General features: G+C 46.8%; 1 protein-coding gene across 2 annotated transcripts; it reads right to left on the reverse strand.

The window, feature by feature from the left end:
- Positions 1 to 821: 821 nt before the first annotated feature.
- On the reverse strand, positions 822 to 25,557 carry Dnttip1 (deoxynucleotidyltransferase terminal interacting protein 1). Of its 2 annotated transcripts, none has more exons than XM_038330726.1 (13): positions 25,394 to 25,557; positions 24,832 to 24,902; positions 24,027 to 24,123; positions 18,924 to 19,022; positions 13,908 to 13,976; positions 13,608 to 13,661; positions 13,247 to 13,305; positions 12,146 to 12,191; positions 9,378 to 9,436; positions 9,225 to 9,285; positions 4,102 to 4,173; positions 1,280 to 1,335; positions 822 to 1,180 (listed from the first exon to the last, which is right to left on the reverse strand). In XM_038330726.1, the coding sequence occupies exons 1-13, from the start codon at positions 25,496 to 25,498 to the stop codon at positions 1,042 to 1,044; spliced, it is 987 nt and encodes a 328-aa protein (XP_038186654.1). In that variant the 5' UTR covers positions 25,499 to 25,557; the 3' UTR covers positions 822 to 1,041. The 2 variants fall into 2 exon arrangements, with proteins under 2 accessions (XP_038186654.1, XP_038186653.1); XM_038330725.1 differs by having other exon boundaries at positions 12,146 to 12,194.
- Positions 25,558 to 27,019: the final 1,462 nt, after the last annotated feature.

A 27,019-nucleotide genomic window follows, 5' to 3' on the forward strand; every position in this document is an offset into this window, starting at 1 on the left:
CTGTGCACCCAGGTGTGACCTTGACTTCTTGACATCCCCCCCCCCCGCCTTCACTTTCCAAGGGTTGAAATGACACGACTGAGTGCACCACACGCCAGGCGGTGGCTGGACCTCCGTCCCACCCCGTGGTCCCTCAGGCACACGCTCAGGGGGGATCACTTTTTGACAGTGCTGTCGTCCCCCAAGCCTGAAGTCTTTTCTCCTCATCCTATTTAAAATGACTTAACTACCTCTGTTTGGGTCCCAAGAACTTAAAAAGAACTTAGACAGGTGATCCTAAGATTGCCAGTTGGAGCAGATTGTTCGTTAGAAAACGTGCTTCCGGTGGTGCACGCCTGTAATCCCTTGGAAGGTGGAGACCCCAGGTTATCTTTAGGCTAGCCTGGGCTATATGAGACTGTCTCAAAGAAACAAAAATGTCTTTAATCCCAACACAGGCAGGGGCAGGCGGATCTGAATTCGATGTCAGTCAGGGTCACACACAGATCCTGTCTCAAATACCCCCGTCTCCACAAATGTAATCGTTTTATGGTTCTCCAGTAGGTTTGCTGCGCTACCTCTGCAGGTCAGTGTTAGCATGTAACACTGGGGTAATAAAGGCTAACAGCATTTTCCTTTTGGTCGGCCATCAAACCCCCATGGGGCTAGCTGTCATTGCTCAACATTCCCTAAACTGGAACAAGGACAGGGGAGACTGGCAAAGAACACAGTTTCCTAGTAAGATGGGGGGTGGGCCCGTGGTGGTCCTTTTCTGGTGTGCCCAGTACTTCAGCCCTTGTTCATCAGCCCCCAGTAGGCAGTCATTAAAGCAGGCTCACATCTGTGTTTATTACAAACTGTTTAATTGTTTCTTAGTCCAATAACTTTAAAAACAGAACCACATGCCAGTCTGGGTGCTCTGCAGTGAGTCACTACAAACTAGCTCACGTACAGCTTAATGCTGTTAAGATCCAACTAGACCCAGTCCCAGGAGGGCCTCAGCCGGTTGGGAGAGAGGGTCTTAGAAGCAGGCTGCCAAGTGGAGAAGCCAGAACACCTGGCTCAGGTCTGGGGCGGTGCTTCAGCAGCACGATGCTCATTTTCAGTCCGTAGTGTCTCCATGTACTTCCGCATCTTCTCAACCATCCAGGATGGCAGGACAAAGGACTTCAGCTCCTCCAACTTCAGGTCCAAGCATCCTCTGGGGAGACATTCGGGGGATGGTAAAGGGAGGGTGATGGCCTCATCCGTGTGCCTACCGAGGCAGATGGAGGGCCGAGAAAGGCCCCTTGTGTTTTACCTGTAGTCATCGCTGGCAGCCAGGTCTCGGATGTCCTCCTCAATGAGAAGGTAGGCCTGGAGGCAAGGGAGAGTGGTTAAGGCCTCTGAGTCATTTCACACCGATTCAGAAACACTCTATTAATGTGTACGGCCGGCGATCAGCCAGATTCAGGATGCAGCTTACCGATAACTTGGGAAGAGTGTGTAGGAAGACACTGGAGGATGGCTCAAACAGCAGCTTTACAAGGGGAGGAGTAGATACCAGTGACTAAGGAAAAAAGTTGCTTAGGCTGTCCCTGAACTCCTGAACTTCATGACTCAAAATGGACCTTGCCTCCCCAGCCTCCTAAGTAGCTGGATTTCAGGCATGTGTCATAGAGCCTGGCTTTGCTGATTATTTGTGGCTTTTACACACACAACTTGATGCAGTTTATAACAAAATGGTGACAGCTAGCAGAATACGGAGGAGACAGGAGGAGGTGGTGTTTGCCCTGGGGACTTAGACAACTTGGTTTTGAGCTTGTGTGGAGGGGTGGGTTCAAGTAGCGCTGCCGTGCAGTGGCTGTGGCACTGAGTTCTTCCGGGTCTGTACAGGGCCACAGCCTTCAGTCCCTGAGCTCACACATGGTATCTGTCTTTGTTCCTGTAGCTGGGGCTGGCCTTGAACTCATTGCAGTATTCCTGCTTTATCCTTGAAAGTGCTGGGATTATAGGCACGTGCCACAAACACAACTCACACTAAATAAGCTGTAATAATGAAGTTTTAACATTAGTATTGGGAATTAAACCTGGGGTCTCACACACATACCAGGCAAGCACTCTACCCCAGAGCAGCCTGCCACATCTCTTCCTTCCTTCCTTCCTTCCTTCCTTCCTTCCTTCCTTCCTTCCTTCCTTCCCTCCCTCCCCCCCCTTCTTTCTTGATATGGTTTCATGTAGCCCAGGCTAGCCTCAAACTTGTCATATAATGGAGACTGGTTTTAAATTCCTGATTCTGCCTTTACCCCTCAAGTGCTGGGATACAGGTGCGACACACCATATCTGGTCTTTAGGGAAAAAAAAAAAAAAAAACCAACAACTTCTTTTAAAAATTTGAGACAAAGCCTTGCAGTGGTAGCGATTGTCTTTAATCTCAGCATTTGGGAGGCAGAGGCAGGGGGGTGATCTCTGAGTTTGAGGCCAGTCTGGTCTACAGAATGAATTCTAGGACAGCCAGGGCTACACAGAGAAACCCAGTCTTGAAAAACAGAAACAAAAAAAGTCTTGTAAATGTGCACCTTTAATCCCAGTACTTGGGAGGCAGAGGCAGGTGGATCTCTGTGAGTTCAAGGCCAGCCTAAACTAAGAGCTAGTTCCTAAAGCTACAGAGAAACCCTGTCTTGAAAAACCAAAACAAACAAACAAACAAACAAGTCTTGTAAACAGCCTTTCCTATGGGCATCTGATAGGATTGCAATCTTGCAGGAAGTGGGAAGGTGAGAGGGGTGAGGGAGCCCTAGGAATAGGACTCTGCTCTTCAGCCTGGAGGAACAGGCCTCACAGATCTTCCTTCCCAGATTTCTGGTTGCTGTGGGACAATGGTTTTACCCTGTAAATATTTGTTTCTTATACTTGTATAATAAACACTGACTGGCCAGTAGCCAGGCAGGAAGTATAGGTGGGGTGATCAGGTCGGAAGTAGAGGTTGGGCAACGAGAATTATGGGAAGAGGAAAGTTTCGGTCTTTTCCAGAAGCAGAGGACGCAAAATGTGACTGCCTTGCTGAAAAAGGTACCAAGCCATGTGGCTAACACAGACAAGAATTATGGGCTAATATAAGTTATAAGAGTTAATAAGAAGCCTGAGCTACTAAGCCAATCAATTTATAATTAATGTAGACCTCTGTGTTTTCTTTGGGACTTAACGACTGCAGGAACCGGGCAGGACAGAAATCTCAGTCAACAAATGGTGCCCACGTGAACAAATGCATCCACTTACAGCCTGAGAGAGCTTGGGAAGTAATTCTAGACAAAAAGAACAGAGTTACACGGCTTCTTGGTAGCATTTTCTCAGGTGGGCAAATGGGTCTCATTTTAGAGAGGCTTCCCGACTTTGCAGCCCTTTTAAGAGGCTCTGCCACAAAAAACTTGTTTATAGCGTTTATGAATAGCTGACGACAGCATGCTTCTTGGGTGGCACGGACCTTGAAATACCATGCAATTATGGCTCTGGCCAGTACCTCCACCATGAAGCTAGATTCTCAGAAAGCTAAGAAATGGGGGTGGATCTAGCTGTCAAAACCATGACTTTAATCCTAGCTATATTGTTTAGCAAATTAAAGACTCATGTGGTCAGAAAAAGAGAGATACAGTAAAGATAGTTTCAGACGAAAAAGCCTCTAAACAGTTTGCAGTGTGTTTAAAAATATATGTAGGCTTGGGAGAGAAAAGAAGGATTAAGTCCTTAAAAGAAAAAAAAAAAAAAAAAAAAAAAAAAAAGAGTAGTTAGGCATGGTGACACACACTTGGAAGGCAAAGGCAGGCAGATCTCTGTGAGTTCAAGGACAGCCTGGTTTACAGAGTGAGTTGCAGGACAGCTAAAGAAACACAGAGAAACCCTGTCTCAAAAAGCCAAAAATTAAAAATAAAAATAAAAGAAATAGAGGTTAAAATAAAGCCACGTAAAGATGAAAAATACACAGAGTCTGGATACTGTATGTTATCAAAGAGGATGAAAAACTCAGTCAACATCTGGTGCTTAGAGAGTCTACCAAATTGGAGACAAGCTGTGACCAAGAGCTGGACTCATGGTTCCTGGGTTGGCTGGGTCTTTGGCAGTGGCACATGTGAAAACAATGCTCACCATCTTTCCGCCTGTTGCCCGCATATGATGCTGCTCAGCTAGCCAGTGCTTGTCCTGAGGATCTGCCGCGTACTGTGAGGGACAAAGTTAGTGGGGAACACGTTAGCTTAATAGGAAGAGTTCTTCTCTTGGCCCTTTTTAGAGTTCTTACCAACACGACTGTCTTAGTTAAGAGTTTTCTTTTCTTTCTTTTTCTTTTCTTTTTGTTTTGTTTTGTTTTTTTGAGACAGGGTTTCTCTGCAGCTTTGGAGCCTGTCCTGGAACTAACTAGCTCTTGTAGACCAGGCTGGCCTCGAACTCATGGTGATCCACCTGCCTCTGCCTCCCGAGTGCTGAGATTAAAGGTGTGCGCCTGGCTTAGAGTTTTCATTGCTGTGAAGAGACACCATGACCACAGCAGCTCATTTAACTAGGGTGGTTTGCTTACAATTTCAAAGGTTCAGCCCAATATCATTATGATGGGGAGCTCAAAGCCCGCCCACAAAGTGACACACTTCCTCCAACAAGGCGATACCTCTTAACAGTTCCACTCCCTTTGGGGGCCATTTTCTTTCAGACACTACAGGGACTCTGTCTAGAGTGTGTATAGCCAAGGGTTCATGAATCTCTAGAGTGCAGGCTGAAAGCTCGGGGTTACAAACTAGTTGCTGGAGATTGGGTACGTGTCCATTCTCTTTTAAGTCCCTGTGGTACCTTAAATATAACTGCCTCCCTCTCACAGGGAGTGGCACTATTGGGAGGTGTGACTTTGTTGGAGTAGGTATGGACTTGCTAGAAGTAGGAGTCACTGTGGTTGTAGGCTCTGAGGTCTCCTCTATGCTTAAGCCACCCCCAGTTGATGGAGGAGGGTCATCTGTCTATGGGTTACTTTCATTGGTTAATAAAGAAACTGCCTTGGCCCCTTTAATAGGACAGAAAATTAAGTAGGCAGAGTAGACAGAACAGAATTCTGGGAGAGAGAAGGCAGATGCTTCAGGCAGTCGCCATGCCTCTCCTCTCTGAGATGGACGCAGGTTAAGATCTTTCCTGGTAAGCCACACCTCGTGGTGCTACACAGATTACTAAATATGGGTTAAAGCAAGATGAGAGAATTAACCAATAAGAGGCTGAAACTAATGGGCCAGGCAGTGTTTAAAAGAATACAGTTTCCGTATAATTATTTTGGGGCATAAGCTAGCCAGGCAGCTGAGAACAGGGCGGCGGGAACACAGCCCACCCTTCTTCTACACCCAGTATTGCAGATCACTTCCTACTGTCTGTAGGTTAAGATGGAGGAATCTCAATTACTTCTCCAGCACCATGTCTGCCTGCAAGCCACCATGATGCGCCATGATGACAATGGACTAAACCTATGAACTGAGCCACCCCAATTTAATGTTTTTCCTTCATAAGAGTTTCAGTGGTCATGGTGTTTCTTCACAGGAATAGAAACCTTAACTAAGACGGTCAGACTCTTCTTAAAATACAGCATTCCTGGAAATAAGTGACAGTTATTTTAGAGCCTGTTTAAAATGATCACAAGTGCCTTAGAACACCTATAATTATCGTGTGGTCAGTAATTTTTTTCTTTCTTTTTGGTTTCTGACAGGTTATCACTATGTAGCCCAGGCTAGGATTAACTCTGGATCTTCCTGTCTTTGCCTCTGAGCATGTGCTAATTCCTGGTAAGACTGTATTTCCTAAAACAAAAGTCAAGAAATAGCATCATATAAACCACCTGGTTCTAGAGTTCGACAAAGATAAACAAGGCTGAACTTCTTACCACCTGTCTGGGTGGTAACTCCCTCCAGACCCAGCTGTGTCATGTGTAGAATGGAAAATAGGACAACCAGGCATGGTTGTCTCAGTTAGAGCTCTATGGCTGTGGAGAGATACGTGACCATGGCAATTCTCCCCCCCACCCCCCGTTTTTGTTTTGTTTTTTGTTTTTCAAGACAGAGTTTCTCTGTATAACAGCTCTGGCTGTCCTGGAACTTGCTCTGTAGACCAGGTTGGTCTCAAACTCAAGAGTTCCGCCTGCCTCTGCCTCCTGAGTGCTGGATCAAAGGTGTGCGCCACCACTGCCTGGTGCATGCAACTCTTACAAAGGGAAACATCTAATTGCGGTGGCTCCTTACAGCTCAGAGGTTTAGTTATCCATTTCATCATGATGGGAGGCAACGCAGCCATGCAGGCAGACGTGGTGCTGGAGCAGAATCCTTGCATTTTGACTCAAAGACACAGGAAGCGAACTGTCTCACTGGGCATGGTTTGAGCATATATAAAACCTCAAAACCCGTATCCACAGTGACATACTTCCTCCAACAAGGCCATAGCTCCTAACAGTGCAACTCCCTTTGGGGGCATTTTCTTTCAAATCACAAAGGTTGTGCTAGCCTGTAATCTCAGTACTAGGTGGAGGCAGGAGGACCTAAGTTCACGGTCACCTTCAATTTTGTGGTGAATTTAAGGTCAGCCTGGGCTAAGACCTTGTCAAGAGAGAGGCAGCATTTTATTTTACAGGGTTCTTTTTTTTTTTTTTCTTTCCAGGCAGGTTTTCTCTGTGTAGCCGTGGATGTCCTGGAACTTGCCTGTAGAGTCATGCAGACTTGCCTGATGGGATTAAAGGTGTGTGCGACCGACCACACCTGGCCTCTTTTCTTTTTTTTTCTTTTCTTTTTTTTTTTTTAAAAAAAAAAAAAAAAACAGGGTTCTTGTTAGGAACAAATGATGGTGCAAAGTGGTAAATTCAGTGTGTGATACACAAGTGCTCAAAAGAGCTAGGTCATAAAGTGGGCAGGCTGTTTAAGCAGAGAGGTGGAGATTCCAGCTATGGTGGCTGCTTATTGGAGGTGGGGTCATGCCAGCTGGGCCAAGAATTTATGTCAACTCTTTTGCCTCTGTCTCTCAAGTGCTAGATTACAGGTGCTTGTCACAGTGCTAAGCAAGTGCTCTACCACTGAGCCATCCTTGGTCTTCTTAACAAATGTCATTATTTTGTGGAGACAGGGTCTCATATGTAGATCAGGAAGATCTCTACTTGTGATTTCTCCCTGTGACTGTACCTGGCATGCATGCATGCATGCATACATACATACATACATACATACACACACATACACACACACACACACACACACACACACACACACACATGATTACTTTCCTTTGAGTTTTAAAATAATTTCTCACTTTCCAAGTATTATAGTAAGAAATGAAAAGGGTGTGATTGCTGCTGCAGAAATCCCATTTTCAGACACATAAAAACATTTGTTGGAGCAGTTTTTTTTTCTTTCCCCCTGTTTTTTCGAGACAAGGTTTCTCTGAAACCAGGCTGGCCTCGAACTCACAGAGTCTGCTTACCTTTGCCTCCCGAGTGCTGGAATAAAAAGGTGTGAGCCACCACTGCCCAGTGCTGGAACAGTTTTTATCAGCAAAAAGTTGGAAGGAAATATCTACCAATAAGGAAGGGCTTGCTGGGCATGGTGGCACAGGCCTATAATCCTAGAACTTGGGAGATGGAGGCAGGAGGACCTGGAGTGAGTGAGAGAACAGCCTGGGCAACATGGGACCCCGTCTCAAAGAGCAATCCTAAGAATTCTATACAGTTGTTAAAGTAAAATGAGGGAGAACTCTTCTTGTAGTATAGCTAAGCTACTAAGATGTCATCTCAGGCCGGGCGTGGTGGTGCACGCCTTTAATGTCATATCTCAGACTGACAACAGGTCTTTCTGTAAAATTACCAGTCGGCTGCCATGTGGTGGCAGCACATGTCTTTAATCCCAGCACTCAGGAGGCTCTCTGAATTTGGGGCCAGCCTGGCCTACAGAGTGAGTTCCAGGACAGCCAAGCCTACACAGAGAAACCCTGCCTCAAAACACCCCACCCCTCACCAGTCAATAAGTATTTTAGGCTTCCTAGTCTCATCCCTCTTTGTCTTTAAAAAAAAAACAAAACTTTTTAACCAGGCGGTGATGGCACATACCTTTAATCCCAGCAATCAGAAGCAAAGGCAGGAGGATATTTGTAAATTAGAGAATTAGAGTCTAGCCTGGTTTACATGGTGAGCTCCAGGACTACATAGAGAAACCCTGCTTCAAAACACAAAACAGTTTTTTTCTTCCCCTTGAGACAGCTCAGGCTGTCCTTCAATTCACTATGTAGCTGAGGCTGGCCTGATGCTGCCTATTCTCAAGGGCTGGAACGATAATCATGTGCTACCAGACTCAGCTGTTTTCTTGTTCCCCTTTGGAGAAAGGGCCACCACTTTGGTTCTATTCCATTTACTTCTTTATGTCCAGCATTCTGTGAGTGTTCAGCATTTAATATGCGGTCAATACGTATTTGTCCTATGAACCAATTACTTGTAGCAGAGCATGACCTTGAACTCCTGATCCTCCTGCCTCTACCTCCCCTGTGCTAGGATTACAGGTGTGTATCATAATACCAGGTAAAAGGGTTTATATTTCTATGATTAAAAAACTAAAAGTGTCAGCAGTGGTGGTGCACGCTTTTAATCCCAGCACTCGGGAGGCACAGGCAAGTGGATCTCTGTGAGTTCAAGGCCAGCCTGGTCTACAGAGTGAGTTCCAGGATAGGCCCCAAAGCTACACAGAGAAACCTGTCTCAACACCCCCCCACACCCAAAAAAACCCCTAAAAGCAGGGCTAGACATAGTCATGCACGCCTTTAGTCCCAGCACTCAAGTGGTAGAGGCAGACCTCTGAATTTGAGGCTAGCCTGGTCTACAGAGCCAGTTCCAGGGCAGGTGGGTAGCCAGGTCTACATAGAAAAATCCTATCTCAAAAAACAAAACAAAAGTCCACAAAAAACTAACAGCAAAGAAGGGTGGATCGCACCCATGTTCCCAGCCTTAGCTTGAGCAGTGGCGTGCAGGAGGACTGCAGGCATACACCACTGCACGTGGAGACACTGCCCTTTCAGGGACAATCTCATGACAGGCGAATGGAGCTCTCCAAACTGGGCTTGGCACAGCTGGGCAAAAGGTACAGGAGATGGCTACAGGGAGCTAGAACGCAGATGTTTTGACTGCCAGGCCTGTGTGCCCATGCTTCTCTGTGCTCTGCAGTCTCTAAGCCATCTACACCATGCAGTGCGTGCTGTCCCTTCCGGCAGTCACCTACCTTAAAGAGGTGTGGGTGCTTGATGTAGATTCTCCCTCTGGTGCCTCCCATCCCTAAGGCCCTGAAAAATGAAAAATGGGTGGTAGTAGGTGCTGCCCGTCGTGGATCCTTGAGTTAACCCCCTCCCCACGAGTACTAAGGGTTCAGACTTACTTGTTGGCTCGAGACCCCAAAACAAAGGTGGTAGATTCATTCAGCCGAGCTGGGTCCCACTGAAAGAAACAGGCCAGAGAGTGAGGTTTACTGAGCTGTGCAGGGCAGCACCATGGCTTCCATCTCTTCCTCCCCACTCCGCGTCCATTATTCAACAGCTTCCACAGGAAACAGAGTACCGAGAGTATGTTAGGCTGGAGAGATGAGCTAACATACAGCCTGGTCCCCAGGAGTCCCGCATACACACTCAAAGAACACTACCTGATGGGAACATGACGTGGCTGGGTGCAGGGCATGAGACATCAAAAGGGTTGGATGAAATAGATAAAAAGTCTCTCGTGAAGAGACAATGCCTGAAGTCACTTCTGGAAGGGCAAGTGCAAATCCAATAGGCGGAGGGAGGAGAGGAGCAACCCAGACAGTGCAGGACATAGAAAGGCTGATGGATGTTGTTCGGAATACTGGAGAAACCGTGTAATTTCTGTGTTGCTGAAGGAGAGGGGAAGTGAGAGACACGAGGAGGCTGGAGAGAGCAGTGCAGAGAACTGGAGGCCCCAGGCTGCACTGACGAGTTTGTGTCGCACGAGCCACAAACCACAGGGAACCACTAGAAGCCTCTACTGGAAGTGGGAGCGTGGTGCGCTCTAATGAGGTCACTGTCAGCAATGTGGATGATGGACAGGAGTGCTGTGGGACAAGTCAGAACTTAAAGGGCCTGAGCTATGGCAACAGTGAGGAGGAAGTGGAGAGGGGAACTGTAGCACACTCACAGGCTAAGGTGTGGGAAGACAGCAGGCAAAGGCGGCTAAGGGTAAGGGCTAGGAAACAGACTTGAAGAGTGGGCCGGGGTGTAACTTAGCTGAGAACTGTTGGCCTAGCATATACAAGGTCCCGTGTTCAATCCCTAGCACAATCACCACCACAAAAAGTGGAGCCCATCACAATGGTGCACACCTATGGGCCCAGAGCCTATGAGGCTGAGAAGGATCTTGAGTTCAAGGCTAGCCTGGGCTACAGTGAGATCCTATCTCAAAATAATGAAACAACAAAACTTTTTTTTAAGGAAAGATCCTTATTACAATTTTTCTTTTTTTCTCTTATTTTTATTTTACGTGCATATTTGTGTGTGAGGTTGTCAGAGCCCTGGAACTGGAGTTACATATAGCTGTGAACTGTCGTGTGGGTGCTGGGAATTGAACCTTGGTCCTCTGGGAGAGCAGCCACTGGTCTTAATCGCTGAGCCATCTCTTTAGTCCCCTTCATTACAATTTTTGGATCTGCTGTGTTTGAGAACGTGTTTGGAGGTTCTGGTAGTGGGGGGCATAGCTACTGTGTACCTCTGAACAAAGAAGGACCTTTCTCTGCCAAGGAAGCTTGTCCTCTTGGAACAAGGATGCAGCTTCAGAAGGGGTGCACACGGAGTGGTCAGGGTGGTGTGGGCCACTTGCCTAGCCTGCCAAGTCACCTTACTGGACACAGGCTGTAGCCAGAGCAGCTGTGTTTGACATGCTTGTGCACCTTTAGCAGAGAGGACGAGCAGACAGGAAGACATGCACGGTTTAAAGCAGAGAGCTGTGAGAAGGACAGAGGCTTGGGAGGTGTAAGACCTGGTCCTGAAATATGAGAAACCCCAGTAAACCTTCTGCCCACAGGTTCACAGGAAAGGAAGCTCGGGTTCAGAACAGGAACACAATCTGCACCCCATAACACCATCCCAGAGAGTAAGTGAGACGACAGACAAGAGATCCTGGGTGATGCTCGCCCTCACATACGAAGAAGCAGTGTCAGTGGCCACCAGTTAAGACCCAACCCTCTTATTCAGAGACGTAGCTTTTGCTCTTAAACTTGCAGTGATCTGCATGCCTCTGCCTCCCAAGTGCTGGGATTACAGGTGTGCAGCACTGTGCTCTGACTTTTTAAAAAACTATTTATCTTTATTCTATACGTATTGCTGTTTGGCCTGCAAGCATATCTGTGTGATGACGGCAGATCCCCTGGACCTGGAGTTACAGACAGTTGTGAGCTGCCATGTGGGTGCTGGGAACTGAACTCAGGTCCTCTGGAAGAGCAGCTGGTGCTCTTAACCACTGAACCATTTCTCCAGCCCCCTGTGCTCTGACTTTTAAATCAAACCTTGGGCCTCATTCATGTCAGGCCTCCAGCCCAGCCTTTTAATTTCCAATTTCAATCAAGACTGAAGTCATGCTGTCTGCAGGAAAATGACCAGCTGCAGGCTATCACACTCAATGATTGAGTCGGTCTCAGAAAGACAACACTGCAGGTTTTCTCATGTGCGATTCTTAGATTTTATATAGGTCTATAAAACCACATATGAATAAATGACATGAATGTAGAAGAGAAACTGCTTAGGGGAACAAAGGGGACTAATGGGAGGGGCCACACAGAGAAAGGGAAAGTAGCCGAGTATGGAGAGGTGCGTGCTCTCAGTACAACATACCCATGTACAGTGGGTAAAGATAGAGCACAACAAGAAATAATTATTATTCTTTTCGTTCTTTTTTTTTTTTTTTTTTTTTTTGGTTGCCATCCTAGGGATTAAACCTAAGGCTTTCCATATTCCAGACAAGTGTTTTACTACCAAGCTATCCCAAGCCCAGCTTTTTATTTTGCTTCTAATCACAGTTCCTCCTTGGAGTACAGTCTGGATGGGGAAGATGGCTCCGGAATGGTGTGAGTACACCGTGCATCACCTCTGACCTCTTTACCTTACCAGTGCCTCGGCCACTAACCCACTCACACAAGCATACCTTGGGCCCTTCTCGGCGAATTGGCTCACAGGACTTTGGTTTCCATCTGCTTAGAAGGAAAGAAGAGAGGTGAATTCTCCAAGTGATGGAGGGAGGGACAGAGCCTGGAAAGAAGTTTACTAGGGGTAATGATAGCACACTGTTTTCTGGCAACTCATTAGAAATATGTAGAAAAAAAAAAGCCTGGACCAGAAGCTGCTTTAGAACCTAGTGAGAGGCAAGTCCAGGAATCTTCAAGTTGCAGCTTTCTCATCTGTCAAAAAGAGGTAAGAGCAGCAGCTGCCTTGCCCAGCTTGTGGTTCGTGAAGAATGAAAATGCCTGGTCTACTTAGTGAGTTCCAGGTCAGAAAGGGTTACAGAGTAAGACCCTGTTTCCAAGACAGGACAGAGACTTCAGGTAGGATGCTGTAACTGGATATAGATCATTAGCACTTTGTGCAAACTCAGACTCACAGCACCAGGAAGGAGCCCTGCAGTAGCCATAGGCTGGATGATGGCACTAAATCATAGCAGATTCATCAGTGGTAACAAATGTGCCACTCTGGCGTCGGGTGTTGTCAACATGTAGGGGGCAGGAAGAGTTTCAGATAGCTCCGTATCTTTTATTCAGTTTGTGATGTATCTAAAATGCTCTATAGAGTTTAAAAGCGCTCTTTGATAACGGCCATTCTGTAGTAGTGCTTTGCCTTTTAATAACTTTTTTTTTTTTGGTGAGTGTCTCATGTAGTTCAGGCTGGCCTTTAAGTCATTATGTAGCTGAGGATAACCAGTAACTCCTGATAATCCTGCCTTCACTTCCTAAGTACAGGGATCTGAGGAGTCCACTACCATGCCCTATTAGTGCATAGAATTCTGACTTTTTCTTTTAAATCTGCTAAATGCCCTGTTCTTTAGAGACTAGCTGTAAGCTGGTACTCGGACCATGAATCAGGTCTGGTGTTTCCTCAAGCTGGAGCCGCTCCGGTGTCCCCATCTCCCGGCCGCACCGGGCAGCCCTCTCCACAGGAGCTTACACCACTCTCCCTCTGGCCGCGTCCCACTCATGGCCATTCCCTCCCTCAGGTCTCTTCAGCTCTTAGAGCACTGGTGGCCCCTACTCACACCATGCCAGCTGTTGCCCGGTCATTTGACACGACGTGTCCAGGAGGCCGACCTTTCCTCTGCACAAAAAAGAGCTGTCAGAGCCCTGATCTTGGGCAGCATCCCTGCTCCAGTGCTGGGTCAGTCAGTTAGTGGTGATGGTTGTCCAGAAAGCAGAGCCCTGACCATGGGCAGCGTCCCTGCTCCAGTGTGCTGGAGCTAGGCCAGTTAGTGGAGACGGTTGTCCAGAGAGAACCAATGACCTTGGGACTGACCTGGAAAACAACTCTTTCTCCCCTTGCCACCCCACGCCTGGAAAAGCCCAAGCCTTCTTTTGGAACAGAAGGGCCCTATCCCAGCTGTAAGTTCCATGCTTACCTACCTTTTTGGGAATGGGGCTTCCTCGGTGGGACTCCTCTTCTGCTTGCCTGCCACGCTGAAGGGAACAAATGGGAAGGGAGTCAGTGCAAGGCTAGTTAGTGCCCGGGAGCTGCAGTTTTAAGGGACTACAGTAAGCAGGGCCCCTGGACTCCACCCTCTAGCCACCACCTGACCCAGATCCCAGAAGTCCTTTGGGACTTGGCCCTACCTGTGATGGTGTGTGAAACTTCCCAGGTCCACATATTTTACCTGCCTCCCACCTGTCTCCCTTCTCAAGGCCTTAGGGCACAATGATTCTGACCTTGATCCCTGGAAGTTCATGGGTCAATCTGGGTATCACTTTTTCTCCATCTGAGAAGAGTAGCTTTGCCTGAAAGGGAAAAACCAGTGCTGCCAGTCATTAGTGTGGTGGAAGTGCAGCAGTTTGCACGCGGAGCTTCAGAACGGGTTAACTTTCCCATAACCACCCAAGGGCATGGACTCACATTCATGTACAAAGATGAACAAGCCAGAAAGGCATTGGAACATGTGTACATTTATAAAAAGTAGCTGGCTATGGAACACATTCTGCTTCTGCTAGCTGACCACGAAGGAAAGGGGAAGGAGTTGGTGAGACACCTACTTACCATCTTTTTGTCATAATCATTGTTGAAGAGGTTACTAACAGAAGCTGGAGTGTGCTTAGTGTATGTGAGGCTCTGAACCTGGTTCACAGCACAACAGCCAGCTCACATTAACCTCAGCACTCAGGCCGAGGTGCTAGGATTGCTGCATGCTCAAGGCCAGTCTGGACAACAGTGAGACACTAAGAAAAACAAAGGTAGGTGTGTGTGTGTGTAGGTGTGTGTGTGTTCTGGCAGCTGGAGGGGTGAAAAACCCCAAGGAGAGAAGACCTGGCTTGGCAGAGACTCATGAGAGCTTGAGTCACAGAGAGTTGTGGGCTGCTGGATGGAGGTGCTGGGAACTGAACATAAGAGCGGAATGACTCTTAACCACTGTGCCATTTCCCCAAGCCCCATACTTTCACATCCGTTTAAAGAAAGATTTACTTTTCTGGGTGCTTGTCTGCATGTATGCCTGATACCCAAAGAGGCCAGAAGAGGGTACTGGATCCCCTAGGACTGGGGTTATAGAGAGTTGTGAGCTACCCTGTGGGAAATGAACCTGTGTCCTCTGGAAAAGCAGCCAGCACTCTTAACCACTGAGCCATTTCCCCACCCTCTACTTTTACATCTTAATGCAGCAATAACTGCTTCTCAGTCTTTTGGCTAAGATCAAGTACAATATCTATCAATAGGATGCAGTGGGGAATGCTTACTGAGCTTTTGTTAATACCATCAACACATTTAACACTTTCAGACAGAACCCTATTTTGCAGCTGAGAAAACAGTAAATGAGGTAACTTGCCTGAGGTCACACAACTAGTCAATCGATTTGTATTGGGACAGTCTAAAACAAGAAAAAGCCTGCATTCTTTCTTGTTACATTAATTAACTGGGGGTGTGTGTCTTCATGCAGTGGAATATGTGGATGTCAGAGGGCGATTTACGGCTGTCAGTTGTTTCACGTGCTGTCAGGCTTGGGCAAGCACCTTTAATTACAGAGCCATCTTGCCAACCCTTGTTTTGAAATGGTTTTTCTATGAAGTCAAGCTCACCTAGGACTTGCTAGGTAGCCAGGCTGGACTCTAGCTTAAACTGCCATACATTTGCTTCTGCCTCCTCATTGTGGGAATGCGCCCAGCTTAGTCTATACTCTTAGCCATCATGCGAACATCTCCTGTTATATAAAATGAATAAAAGCAACTACCTTCTAGAAGAAAACCAAACAATTAAGAGAAAACTCGAGGCAAAACTCAGCCAATAAGCTCAGTCATTTCCCCCTAATAAACACTGGAGGAAGAGTTAGGGAGATGAGGAAGCTGAAAAGGGAAAGATATGGCATAAGAAGTGAAACCAACGAACCCAAAATAAAACAACTGGACAGGGAAGTTGGCTCAGTGGGTAAGGATGCTTGCCATTAAACCTGAGCACCTGAGTTCACCTCGGAACTCACAAGGGAAAGGAGAACTGACTCCTGCAAGTTATCCTCTGACTTCCTGTGCTGACATTAATGTAAAACAATACCACCACCACCACCAAAATAAAGCAGTCCTAGTGTAATCATCTTCATGTTTAGTCTGAAGAATCTTTTCTTTTTTTCAGTTTTTCAAGACAAGGTTCCTTGTGTAGCTCTGGCTGTCCTTGAACTCAGAGATCTGCCTGCCTATTTCCCGAGTGTTGGGATTAAAGGTGTGTGCCACCATGCCCAGCTATATACTTATTTATTTATCCATTCATTCACTGATTCATTTCATGTGTATGGGTGTTTTGTTTGCATACCAGAAGAGAGCACTGGATCCCATGGGACTACAGTTACAGACTGCTGTGAGCTGCTGGGAACTGAAACTCGGGACCTCTGGAAGAGCAGTCAGAGCTCTTAACCGCTGAGTCATCTCTCCAGCCCAATTTTGTTGTTTTAAAAGATAGGATCTTACTGTGTAGCCCAGGCTAGTCTAGAACTCACTACGTACACCAGGCTGGTTACAAATTCACAGAGATCCTCCTGCCTCTATTTTCTGAGTCCCGGGACTACATTTATATGCCAGCACATCTGGTTTTGGGAGAAAGAGCCCTTTCTGATATGACTGTAACTGCAGCGTAGTTACTAACTCGTGTGTTTGTGTCACCTGTGTTTTTGTGCTGGGCTTGAGTTTAAACACACTGTTCCATCCAAAGCCCCTAGCAAAGCCCTGGTGGTAGGGAGTGGCTCTATTCCCTGCTTCAGAGATGAAAAAAATGAAGCTTAGAAGCAGAAGGAATTTGCTCTAAGTTTTCTGGGCCCTGGGCTTTATCTTGCTCTGCTCTGATTCCAAGTGACTAAAATCTCCTGGGTTCCACACCTGTGCTTCTAAGCACTTCAGCGCTGCTAGGCTGATCTGCGTGGCGTGTTGGGGGTCAGGAGCCTGGAAAGCAGCGATGCAATGATATGGATCATGCCCACTTAACTCTTCAAACAAAATTATATATTATTATTATTATTAGTGTGTGTGTGTTTAGACGTATATATTTTAACACACATGGGGTCAATGGACAACTTTGTGGAGTTGGTTCTCTCCCTTTTAGGTGGGTTCAGGGGTTGAACTCAGGTTTTCAGATTTTTGTGAAGTGCCTTATCCACTGAGCCATACCTTCGTCTTCACCTCTTGTCTGAACTCGAGTTTCCTAACTCCTTTTCCAATCCAATGTTCCCATAGCAGCCAGAACAATCTCTTCCTTCTGTGGTGCTAGGGACGGAGCTCAGGCAAGCACTGTGCTGCCGAGTTACACTCCAGTTCAGCAGTCGAAACGCAAACCCCATTTGGCTCCTCCTGTGGTTACCCATCCACCTCCTTCACTGGGTTGAGTGCTCTGCCTACTTGTGCAGCCATGCCATGCACTACTGCCTCCATCCTGTGAAACTGGTCACACTCGCCACCCCTGCTCCTAGACACACTCCATCTCTTCTTCCCCAGACTCCTCATCTAGCAAACCCTCTCACCAGACAACCATCTGTCAAGTACTATCAAGGCTATGCCCATTCTGCACATCGCTCTGGCCTGGTGCTAAGAAGCACAAGTAGGTCCTCAATAAAAACAAATGGAGAGATAGGAAGATGGGGACGAGTGAGCGAGCTCAGGAGGTAAATGCACCTGCTGCCAAGCCTGATGACCTGAGTTCTGTGCTCAGGATTCACTTGGTAGAAGGAAGGACTTCAGGAAACTGTCTTCTGACTCTATGTACTTGCCAAGGAGCATGCTACATGCACTCAGCACTTGCCATGGAATATGCACATGTGTATATACACCCAAATATACACACACATACAGAGAGGAGAGGGATGAGAACCACACAAGTGAAGGTCTTCTTAGTTTAGTCCCACCTTGGCTCAACCTTACGAAAACACTATTAGCAAATGTCTGTTGTTAGCAAATGCTACAATTGCTCATATACAACACTCCTTCCTGGAGTAAAGAAGTTGGCCTTTCAGGGACTTGGTAGTTTAGACTTCAGTCTCTGAGAAGCAGAGTTCAGGCAGTGGCTCTGCTCCTTTCTGAGGCTCTAAGTAGCTGAGCCTGTCTCTCACAGTCAAGCGAAGCATAGTTAATGGATTCCCAGTCAAGCAAGCAAAGTGTGTGGCCAATGTGACAATCCCTATTAATAGCAGCAGCTGACACAGACAAACAGGTTCTCTAGTGTCTTGGAATACAGTCATTTATAGAACTGGTGTCAAATTTGACCACACCTGAGATACAGGAAGGCAAAAAGGGTGCTAGGTCCCACAGCCCCTAAAGGGCTAGGGTTACTTGAAAGGATCCATCAACCACTTGCAGAGGCGAGGTGCATTATTAATTACAATTTGTTTTCTTGGCTTGCCTTTTAAAAGAATGTGACAAGTCTTTGTTGTTGTTGTTGTTTTGAGACAGGGTTTCTCTGTGTAACTGCCCTAGCTGTCCTGAAACTGGCTCTATGGATCAGACTGACTACAAACTCACTGAGGTCTGCTGGCCTCTGTCTCTCGAGTGCTGGACCACCACCACCTGGTGACAAAATTTAATTTATGCACTTGCTGTTCTCGTGTATGTGTGTGGATACTCATGTGTGTGTCAGAGGACAACTCCCAGGAGTGGGTTCTGGGGAATTAAACTCAGGTCATCATGCTTGGGGGCAAGCATCTTATTGGCCCTGGTTTGTCTTTTAAATTTCTCTAGCTTTATTGTGGTAAAACTGACAAACATATATTACATAAATGAGGGGGTACAATGTGCTGACCTGATGTATGTATGAAACGATCATCACAGTTTTATATCATCACTATATATACGCTCACTGTGTGCGTGTACATGTGTGCACACTTAAGAAGCAGACATCAGGTAAAGAAGACCGACAACCACTGTCACCATTCTACACACTGGAGTCCAGAATGAACCCATCCTATGGCTGTAGCTTCCTTAGCTTCCCAGGTAACCACCATGTCATTCTATGTTTCTGTGAGTTTGCTAAGCACAGTCTCCTCATCTGTCAAACAGGAATGAGCAAAACAGTCCTCACAGGGCTTTTCTTTTTGAGACTGAAGTGAAATGACGCACCTGTTATGGCACGTGGCACAGACTCAAGCTACTTTTCCTCCTGCTTTGTCAGCAACTGCTCCAAACTCTTCCTGGATGTAAGTGGCTTACCAATGCCCCCCAAGTCCACTAATGACAGAGCACTTTTCTCAGCAGCACCCTGGGCCTCACCTGCTCCAGGCAGCTCCTGCAGGCCTCCTGAATCAGCTGCTCTGCGTCTACTTCTTCCCCGACATTGTCTCGCACATTCAATGCTGCCTTCTGGAAGAACTAGGGGAGGGCATGGGGACAAGGAGAGAAGACTTGAGAGTCTGCATGAACCAAGGGAATCTGGGGAATGTAGGATCACCATGGATGACTGTGGGCTTTGCACATCCTCTGAATTTCAAAATCACATGTAAAGACTGGCTACGCCTGAGCTGGAGAGATGGCTCAAAGGTTAAGAGCATTGCCTGCTCTTCCAAAGTTCCTAAGTTCAATTCCCAGCAACCACATGGTGGCTCACAACCATCTGTAATGGGGTCTGGTGCCCTCTTCTGGCCTGCAGGCATACACACAGACAGAATATTGTATACATAATAAATAATATATTTTTTTTTTAAAAAAAGACTGCTACGCCTGTAGCAATGGGCCAATATAGGCAGAAAACATCAAGTTAATGGGAAGTCATGGATTATCAGTACCAATCCCTTATCAGTGGGACAGGGAAGGTGACCTGTCCAAGAATCCCAGGATACCAGCAACACCAACAGACAGGTTAAGTAGGGCAGAAGCTTCCTCTGCTGGGTAAGAGGGAGAGCATGGATCGTAAAAATACCAAGGCACTACATGATGAGGCCCCAAACACCTGAGAGGTGCCTGGGAACACAAGTGTCCAAGTTGGATCAAGCAGATGCCTCAGTGGGCTAACACACATAAATAAATCTTTTTTAAAACACCCAAATTGTATCCCTAAAAGTATCAGTTCTCTCTTGGATGCAGGAAAATTCTGGAGACTACAAACAGTGCTCCTACTGTGAGAGACAGCTATGAGGATGCACTGTCAGTTCCCACTGAGCGACTCCAATGCATCTGTTAGCATCAGAAACCAGGGAGACTGCCAGGCGTGTGGCGCACGGCTTTAGTCCCAGCACTCGGGAGACAGAAGCATGCTATTCTCTGTGAGTTCCAGGGCAGCCAGGACTGTATGGAGAGACCCTGTCTCAAATCAAAACATCAAACAAACAAACAAAACCAGGGAGAGCAAATGATTGCACAAAGCACCACCATCCTGGAGAGCAACTTTCTTTCCCTACTGTTCCTCAATGCCACTGTTCCCCTCAGGAACCTCCCCCCCCGCACCCACCCAAGTGAATAAAGATAGAGATTTACAGCGTCATTGCAGAATAATATTTTCAAACTAAAAATTATATTAATTATCTGTTTATGTATTTACTTATTTAGAATGCACGTGGAGGTCAAGGACAGCTTGCGGGAGTTGGTACTTTCCTTCCACGATGTGGTCTTGGGGATTGAACTCAGGTCTTCGGCATAGTGGCATGTGCCTCTCCCTGATGAGCCTTCTCATTAGCTCCACTGTGGTTTTTCTTGTGACATGAGAAAAACTGTAAACAACCTGGATCTCCTAGGAACTAGCTATGGCATACTGATGAAAGAGACCACTCTGTAACTATTAGGAGGAACCAGGATGAGCTACTGTGTGATGGTCTAGAAACATCACCAACATATACGAAGTCAGCCACGATGAGAAGGGTGTGTGCAAGTAACACAGCTGGAAGACTGTGCTCACTGTTGGCAGTCTTCTGGAAGGTGAGTCCTAGTGACTTTTAGCTTTTATTTTAAAAATATTTATATTACTTTGTAAGGAATATTTTCTATTTTGCTTTTAACATTTAAAAACTGGTACTATTGGGCTGGTGAGATGGCTCAGTGGTTAAGAGCGCTGCCTGCTCTTCCAGAGGTCCTGAGTTCAATTCCGAGCAACGGCATGGTGGCTCACAACCATCTGTACTGAGATCTGGATCTGGTGCCCTCTACTGGCCTGCTGGCACCAGAACACTGTATACATAATAAATAAATAAATCTAAAAAAAACCCTGGTACTATTATATATGTGTATTTGAGCACGCTGGTGCCACAGTGGTGTGCAGAGGGCAATTCTGGGGAACTGGAGCTTGCCTTCTACCATGCTGAGTTCTGGGAACCAATGCCAGGGTGTCAGGCTTCAGGACGAGTGCCTTACCCACTGAGCTGTCTCACTGGCCTGTTTCCTGTTTTCAGAACAGGGCCTCACATTGCCCAGGATGACTTCCAACTTGAGGTGTAGCTAAGGATGAGCCTAAACTCTTCATCTCTACCACCTAAGTGCCAAGGTTACAGGTATGTGCACATCTGGCTGTAGAGAATATTTTATCAAAAATTTGAAACAGGAACGTTGAATTATTCAAGAAACATCTAATACCCTCCATATACACAGTCCAAAGTCCTACTATGTTTGTTTTACTATGTCTACTCATTCTTCTACCCATCTATTTAATGTTATTAAATATTATTATTTGCAGTGCTTAGGTGCAAACCACCCAGGGTCAGTGTATGCTAGGCAGGCTGAGCCACAGTGCTAACCTTAAAAAAAAAAATCTATCTATCTATCTATCTATCTATCTATCTATCTATCTATCTATCTATCTATCTATCTGTATATACACACACACATGTGTGTGTATGCATGTGGGTGTATGGCATGGCATGCTTGTGGAGGTCAGAGGACATTCTATAGATTTGGGTCTTTCCTTTCCATCATGTGTTTTCTGGGGATTATATTCAGGTTATCAGGCTTGGCAGCAAGTACTTGTACCTTCTGAGCCACCTCGATGGCCCCAGCTTTTAAAAATTTTGAGACAGTTTTAGTAGGTAGCTTAGGTTAGCCTTGAACTAATCCTGCTTCCACCTCCTCTGCCTCCCGAGAGCTGGGATTAAAGGTGTGCACCACCACTACCTGGCTCTTTCTTTTCTTTTCTTTTTTTTTTTTTTTTTTTTTTTTTTTTAAATTGATTTACTTTTATTTCAAAGGCACATCTGGCAGCTGTAGGGAGAATAGGTTTAAAAAAGGAAAGAAAAGTCCCATCTGGACCATAGCAGGCGCCTAGGTGAGAAATAGTGAAGGTGTGAACCAGAGTGGGACATGGGATATTCGGGAGTAGAGCACTATCTACAGAAGATGAATAGAGGGCAGGTTTCTATGGGAATGACCTGAGGCTGAGCTCTGATCCCCACTGTGTTCCTCCTCATGGTAAGCCACAGGTAGCTTTGTTTTCATGGCTGCCCAGGACAAAGGCCTTGGGCATACGCGCCCTCTTCTCTTTCACTGTGACCACAGTCACGGATGTAAAAGTACATAAACTTCTTTTGCTAAGGACCAACACTATCATCTCTTGCTGGGATTATTTCAGTTTCCTAACTGGGCCTCCTGTAGCCTATTCTCTACATGATAGCATTTCCTTTTTTTCTTAAATAAAAAATATATTGATTATTTATGTATTTATTTCTCTCTGTGTATGTATTCTCATTATGTAGCTCTAGCTCATCTGGAACTTGCTATGTAGACCAGGATGACCTCATACAGAGTTCTGCCTGCTTCTGCCTTTCAAGGTTGAGATTAAATGTATGTGTGTGCCACCATGCTTGGTTTATAAAATTATTTTTAATTATGTATATGTGTTTACATATGCTTGAGGAAGCCAGAGATGCTAGATCTCCTAGAGCTGGAGTTACAGGCAGATGTAAGTCACCTGACCTCGATGCTGAGAACCAAACTAGTATCCTCCATACTAAAACAGTATGCACTCTTCACTGCTGAGCATCTTTCCAGCCCCTCCCTTAAAACAAAAAATCAACAATTCTTTTAAAGCATTCACAGGTTGAAGTAGGAGGATTAAGGTTTGAGGGTATCCTGGGCTATATGGTGGATCCTAAGCTTCTTTGAGCCCCAGTAACATCTGACTTTAAGCACACATGTGGTACACATCTATACATGCAGACACAACACTCATACACATAAAAAAATTAAAAAAACAAAACCCAAAACAAAAATCCAAAGCCCAACAACAACAAACCAAAACATCCAGAAAACAAAAACCCAAAGTGGTTTCAAAGTTTTTACATGATCTACAGTTACTTCTTTTTATGAAGTTTGCATTATTCTGATACCAAAACAGGATGAAGAAAATTATAGGCCAAACTCCTTAATGAACATAGAAGAAAAATTTTCAACGATATACTTGTAAACTGATTTCAAGAAAACATGGCAAGCCGGGCGGTGGTGGCGCACGCCTTTAATCCCAGCACTCGGGAGGCAGAGGCAGGCGGATCTCTGTGAGTTCGAGAACAGCCTGGTCTACAAGAGCTAGTTCCAGGACAGGCTCCAAAGCCACAGAGAAACCCTGTCTCGAAAAAACCAAAAAAAAAAAAAAAAAAAAAAAAAAAAAAAAAAAAAAAAGAAAACATGGCAAATATCACTCATCATGAATAAGCAGGCTTTACTCCAGATATGCAGGGAGGTTCAACATTTGCAAATCAGCAACGTAACTCATTACACAATGGATTCAAGTCAGAAACCACACGGTCATCTTATTAGATCCAGAAAAGGCTTCTGACAAAATAAAACGTTGCTTTGTGATAAAAGTCCTGAAGAAACTTGAAAGAGAGGGAATGTATCTCAACATAACAGAGGCAGTATATGACAGACCTACAGCCGACATTATAGTAAACAGGGAAAACTCAAAACTGAAATCAGTAGCAAGGCAGGGCGTCCACTTTGTCCACTTTTTTTTTTTTTTTTTTTTTGAGATAGGGACTCTCTATGTAGCCTTGGCTGTCTTGGAACTCACTCTCTAGACCAGGCTGATCTCCAACTCTCAGAGATCCACCTGCTTCTGTCTCCCGAGTGCTGGGATTAAAGTCATGTTTCACTATGCCTGCCCTTTTCTTTTAAAGACTTTTTTCCCCCAAATATATATATCTGTGGAATATCTACACTGTGTATATGTCTGTATAGGCCAGAAGAGGGCACTGGATCACAGGTAGCAGCAATCACTACTGATGCTTGAACCACTTTCCCAGCCTCCATTCCTCTTTTCCTCCACCAAGGGGCCTTACTATGTAGGCACAGACGGCTGTCAACTGCCTCAGCCTCCTGAGCAGTTGGGCCCGCTACTGAACCTAGCTGTACCGCCGGTTTTAGCAGTGCTGTTGGTTTTAACCACCATGCCCCTCTCACCTTCATGTACTTGTTGAAGACACTCTGGATCTCCTCATTGATGCTTGGCTGCAAGACAGCACGGAGGAGATCCATAGAGATCGCTGGGTCTGTGAAACTACATCCAGGAGGGAGACAGTCAGGGGGAGTGTCCCAAACATGCTGCCCAGACTGGCCAGCAGCACTACTGACACACCAGCCTTGTGCTCAAAGTCTGGGCAGATCACAGACACACACACACATCATTTTGTTTTTATCGTAACTCTCTCTGTGAAGTGGGAAATTATATATATGGGCTCTCACTGTGTAGATCAGGTTAGTCTCAAACTCACAGAGACCCACCTGCCTCTGTCAAGTGCTGTGATTACTAAATCACAGGCCAAAACCACAGCTAGAATTCCAAAGGCCCATCCTGGGTTCTTTCCCTTCCCTAGGCAGGACACTTAACTAATAGCCCCACATCACAGCTGAGCAAACAGTGGCTAAGAGAAATGAAGGGACTGTCCAAAGTTAGCCGGTTAATAATAATCATCAGAGCCTGTATCACGACAGTTGCCTGAATCTTGGTTTTCCATTCTCTGACTTACAGATCTCAGTCGCAGAGAGGGGAAACGTCAGAGATCTTAGCAGACTGTAATACCTTTCCTGTTTTGCTTCTGGACGTGAAACCGACTTAAGGTCACGGGGAGAATCAAAGTCCCTGAGTCTCTTCCCTCCCCGCCCCCACTCCTTTCTTTGGGTTGCTGATCTCAGCACAGTGGGGTTCCCAAAGGACTCACCCATGTCCATATAACCGGATATAGGTTTCACCCAGAGCCAGCCTTACCTTGTGGTCATCTGCGAGCGGCGGCCCCTTCGCTGCACCTGCCGGTGTTTTATCATTATGTTCCAAGGGTTCTGTGGGGACCAAGTGAGCAAATGTCACCGAGGTCCCTCGCGGTGGGGACGAGGAGAAAGTGGGTATAAAGCTAAACCTAGACGTTCCTGCTTCTCACTTCTCCCACCTTGGGGCGAAGGGGAATTCAGTGGCTGGAAGACCCTGTCAGGGTGACGGAAGGGCAAGAGGAAGAGCAGCAGTGTTTACCGAGGGTCTACTCTGTGGCGGGTGATGAGGGCGCTCTACCCGCTTTTATCAGCCCATCCCACTACAATTCCATCAAGCTGAGGTTACTGCTGTTCACTTCACAGAAGAGAAACCTGGCGCTCAGAGGTTGTCACATCAGGCCCACGTCACCTAGCTAGAATCTGAATCCAGGTCGTCGCACGGCACGGAGAAAACGGCAACCCCAGGGCCGCACAGCCGCCGCGTTCTCTTGCCCGCGGGCCCGGAGCCCGGGAGCCCGAGGCCCTGCCCGGCCCGAGCCCCGGCCTCGCCCGGGCGCCCTCACCGTGAGAACCGGCTGCCCTGCCGCGCCCGCGTCGCCCAACTCCAGGCCGCCTCGTTCCGCCACGCCGGGGCCCCGCGGCTGCTCGGTGTCGCCAGTCGCCCCCATGGCGCCCCCGACCCACAACAACCTCAGCTCGACTCAGCCACCGGAAAGCGGCGCCGTGACGTCACGGGTGCGTCCCGGCCACCCGGCCGGAAGCGCGACGCGGGTGCGCGGGTGCGCGGTGCAGTTGCTATGGGAACTGAACTGCCGCCTGGGAGCCGCGTCTGGGTGGATTTCCGGATCTTGGGTGTGGGGACTAGGTTGGGGCTTCCAAACCCCTGGAGGACGACGGCTGGGGACCGAGTGTGGGTGTTCGGGTGCCAGCCAGTTAAGGGATGAGTGCGGGTGTGAGGGCGGCAGAGCGTAGACTGCAGCTGGGGAGCCCAGGGTTTCGGATGGGGGCTGTCCGAAGTAAAGTCTTGAAAACTGCTGGACATCTGATAACTTGATACAAGGCCCTGGAATTGGAGCGATCCGACTCAGGAACCAGAAAAGCCAACAAGAGGAGGGCTGTCCGTGCCATACCAAATACCCACTAGCCCAGGCGGTCTGCCTCTAGTGTTTGAAGGCATCAGGAATGAAGGTTGAGTTTTGGCTTGTGAACTTGTCCTGTTCCAGAGAGCTGGTTTTCCTTCCCCTAGATGGTTGAGGATGAAGGGTTTAGCAATTGTGATGTTCTTCAGAGCCCCACTTAGCACTGTCTCAGAGGTAAGCTGGGTCTGTGAAAGAGTAGAATTAAGGGTGATAATGTTTCTCTTCTCAGGTTACAGTAATCAGGTAGTGTGAAGTGTATGAGTTTTGAGTTAGGAAAGAGAACTGTTGTGATGTGATTGTTACCATTGGCTATGGGCAGGTGTGATGCTGCACATAACCCCAGAACTCAGGAGGAAGTAGCAGGAGGCTCAGGAGTTGGAGGCCAGTCTGGGCTGCATAGCAATTCTGATTCTGCTGCCTCTCTGCAGATTTCTCGGGTAGAATCTTTAGTGGAGAATCTCTCATCTGACTGTGAGAATTGGGAATTAGTCAGCAACTTCCCATTAGGAAGCTGTCAGGAAGCCAAGGGCTAAGAACATGGGCTGGGGGACTGCATCTTTGTTCTCTGCATACTAACTCATGATCACTCTCAGTCCCTTCCATAGGGACCAAGTTGTAAACTTTTTGTGCACTTGTACTGACGCTGAAACACTTGGAGGCTGCTTTCCCATGGGTTCTGACAGTCGCCAAGGATGGACAGAATGTTAGGCTTCAGTTATAGCACTAGCTTGGTTATTTCTTATTAAGTTGTCTTTCCAGTTCTTCCCTCTGTCAGGGGCTAGGTAGGGCCAAAGGCCCTTCCAGGTTTCTGTGGATGGAAGGAAGAACACTGAACTTTTGTTCCCTGCCAGGGCCATTCTTGGCAAGGCCAGCAGTGGACTGGTGCCAGGGCTCTGGGGGGCCCAGGCCAGTGCCCTGAGATCGGTGGTTTCATGTAAAGCTGTGGTTATATATTACAAACCCTGTGATATGAAATATTTTGCTTATCGTACCAGAATGAACCTTGCAAAAGAGGAACTAGAGTTCCCTGTGATTCTCCTGCTGGATAGA

Source organism: Arvicola amphibius, chromosome 5 (assembly GCF_903992535.2).
Source record: "Arvicola amphibius chromosome 5, mArvAmp1.2, whole genome shotgun sequence".
Classification (NCBI taxonomy): Eukaryota; Metazoa; Chordata; class Mammalia; order Rodentia; family Cricetidae; genus Arvicola; species Arvicola amphibius.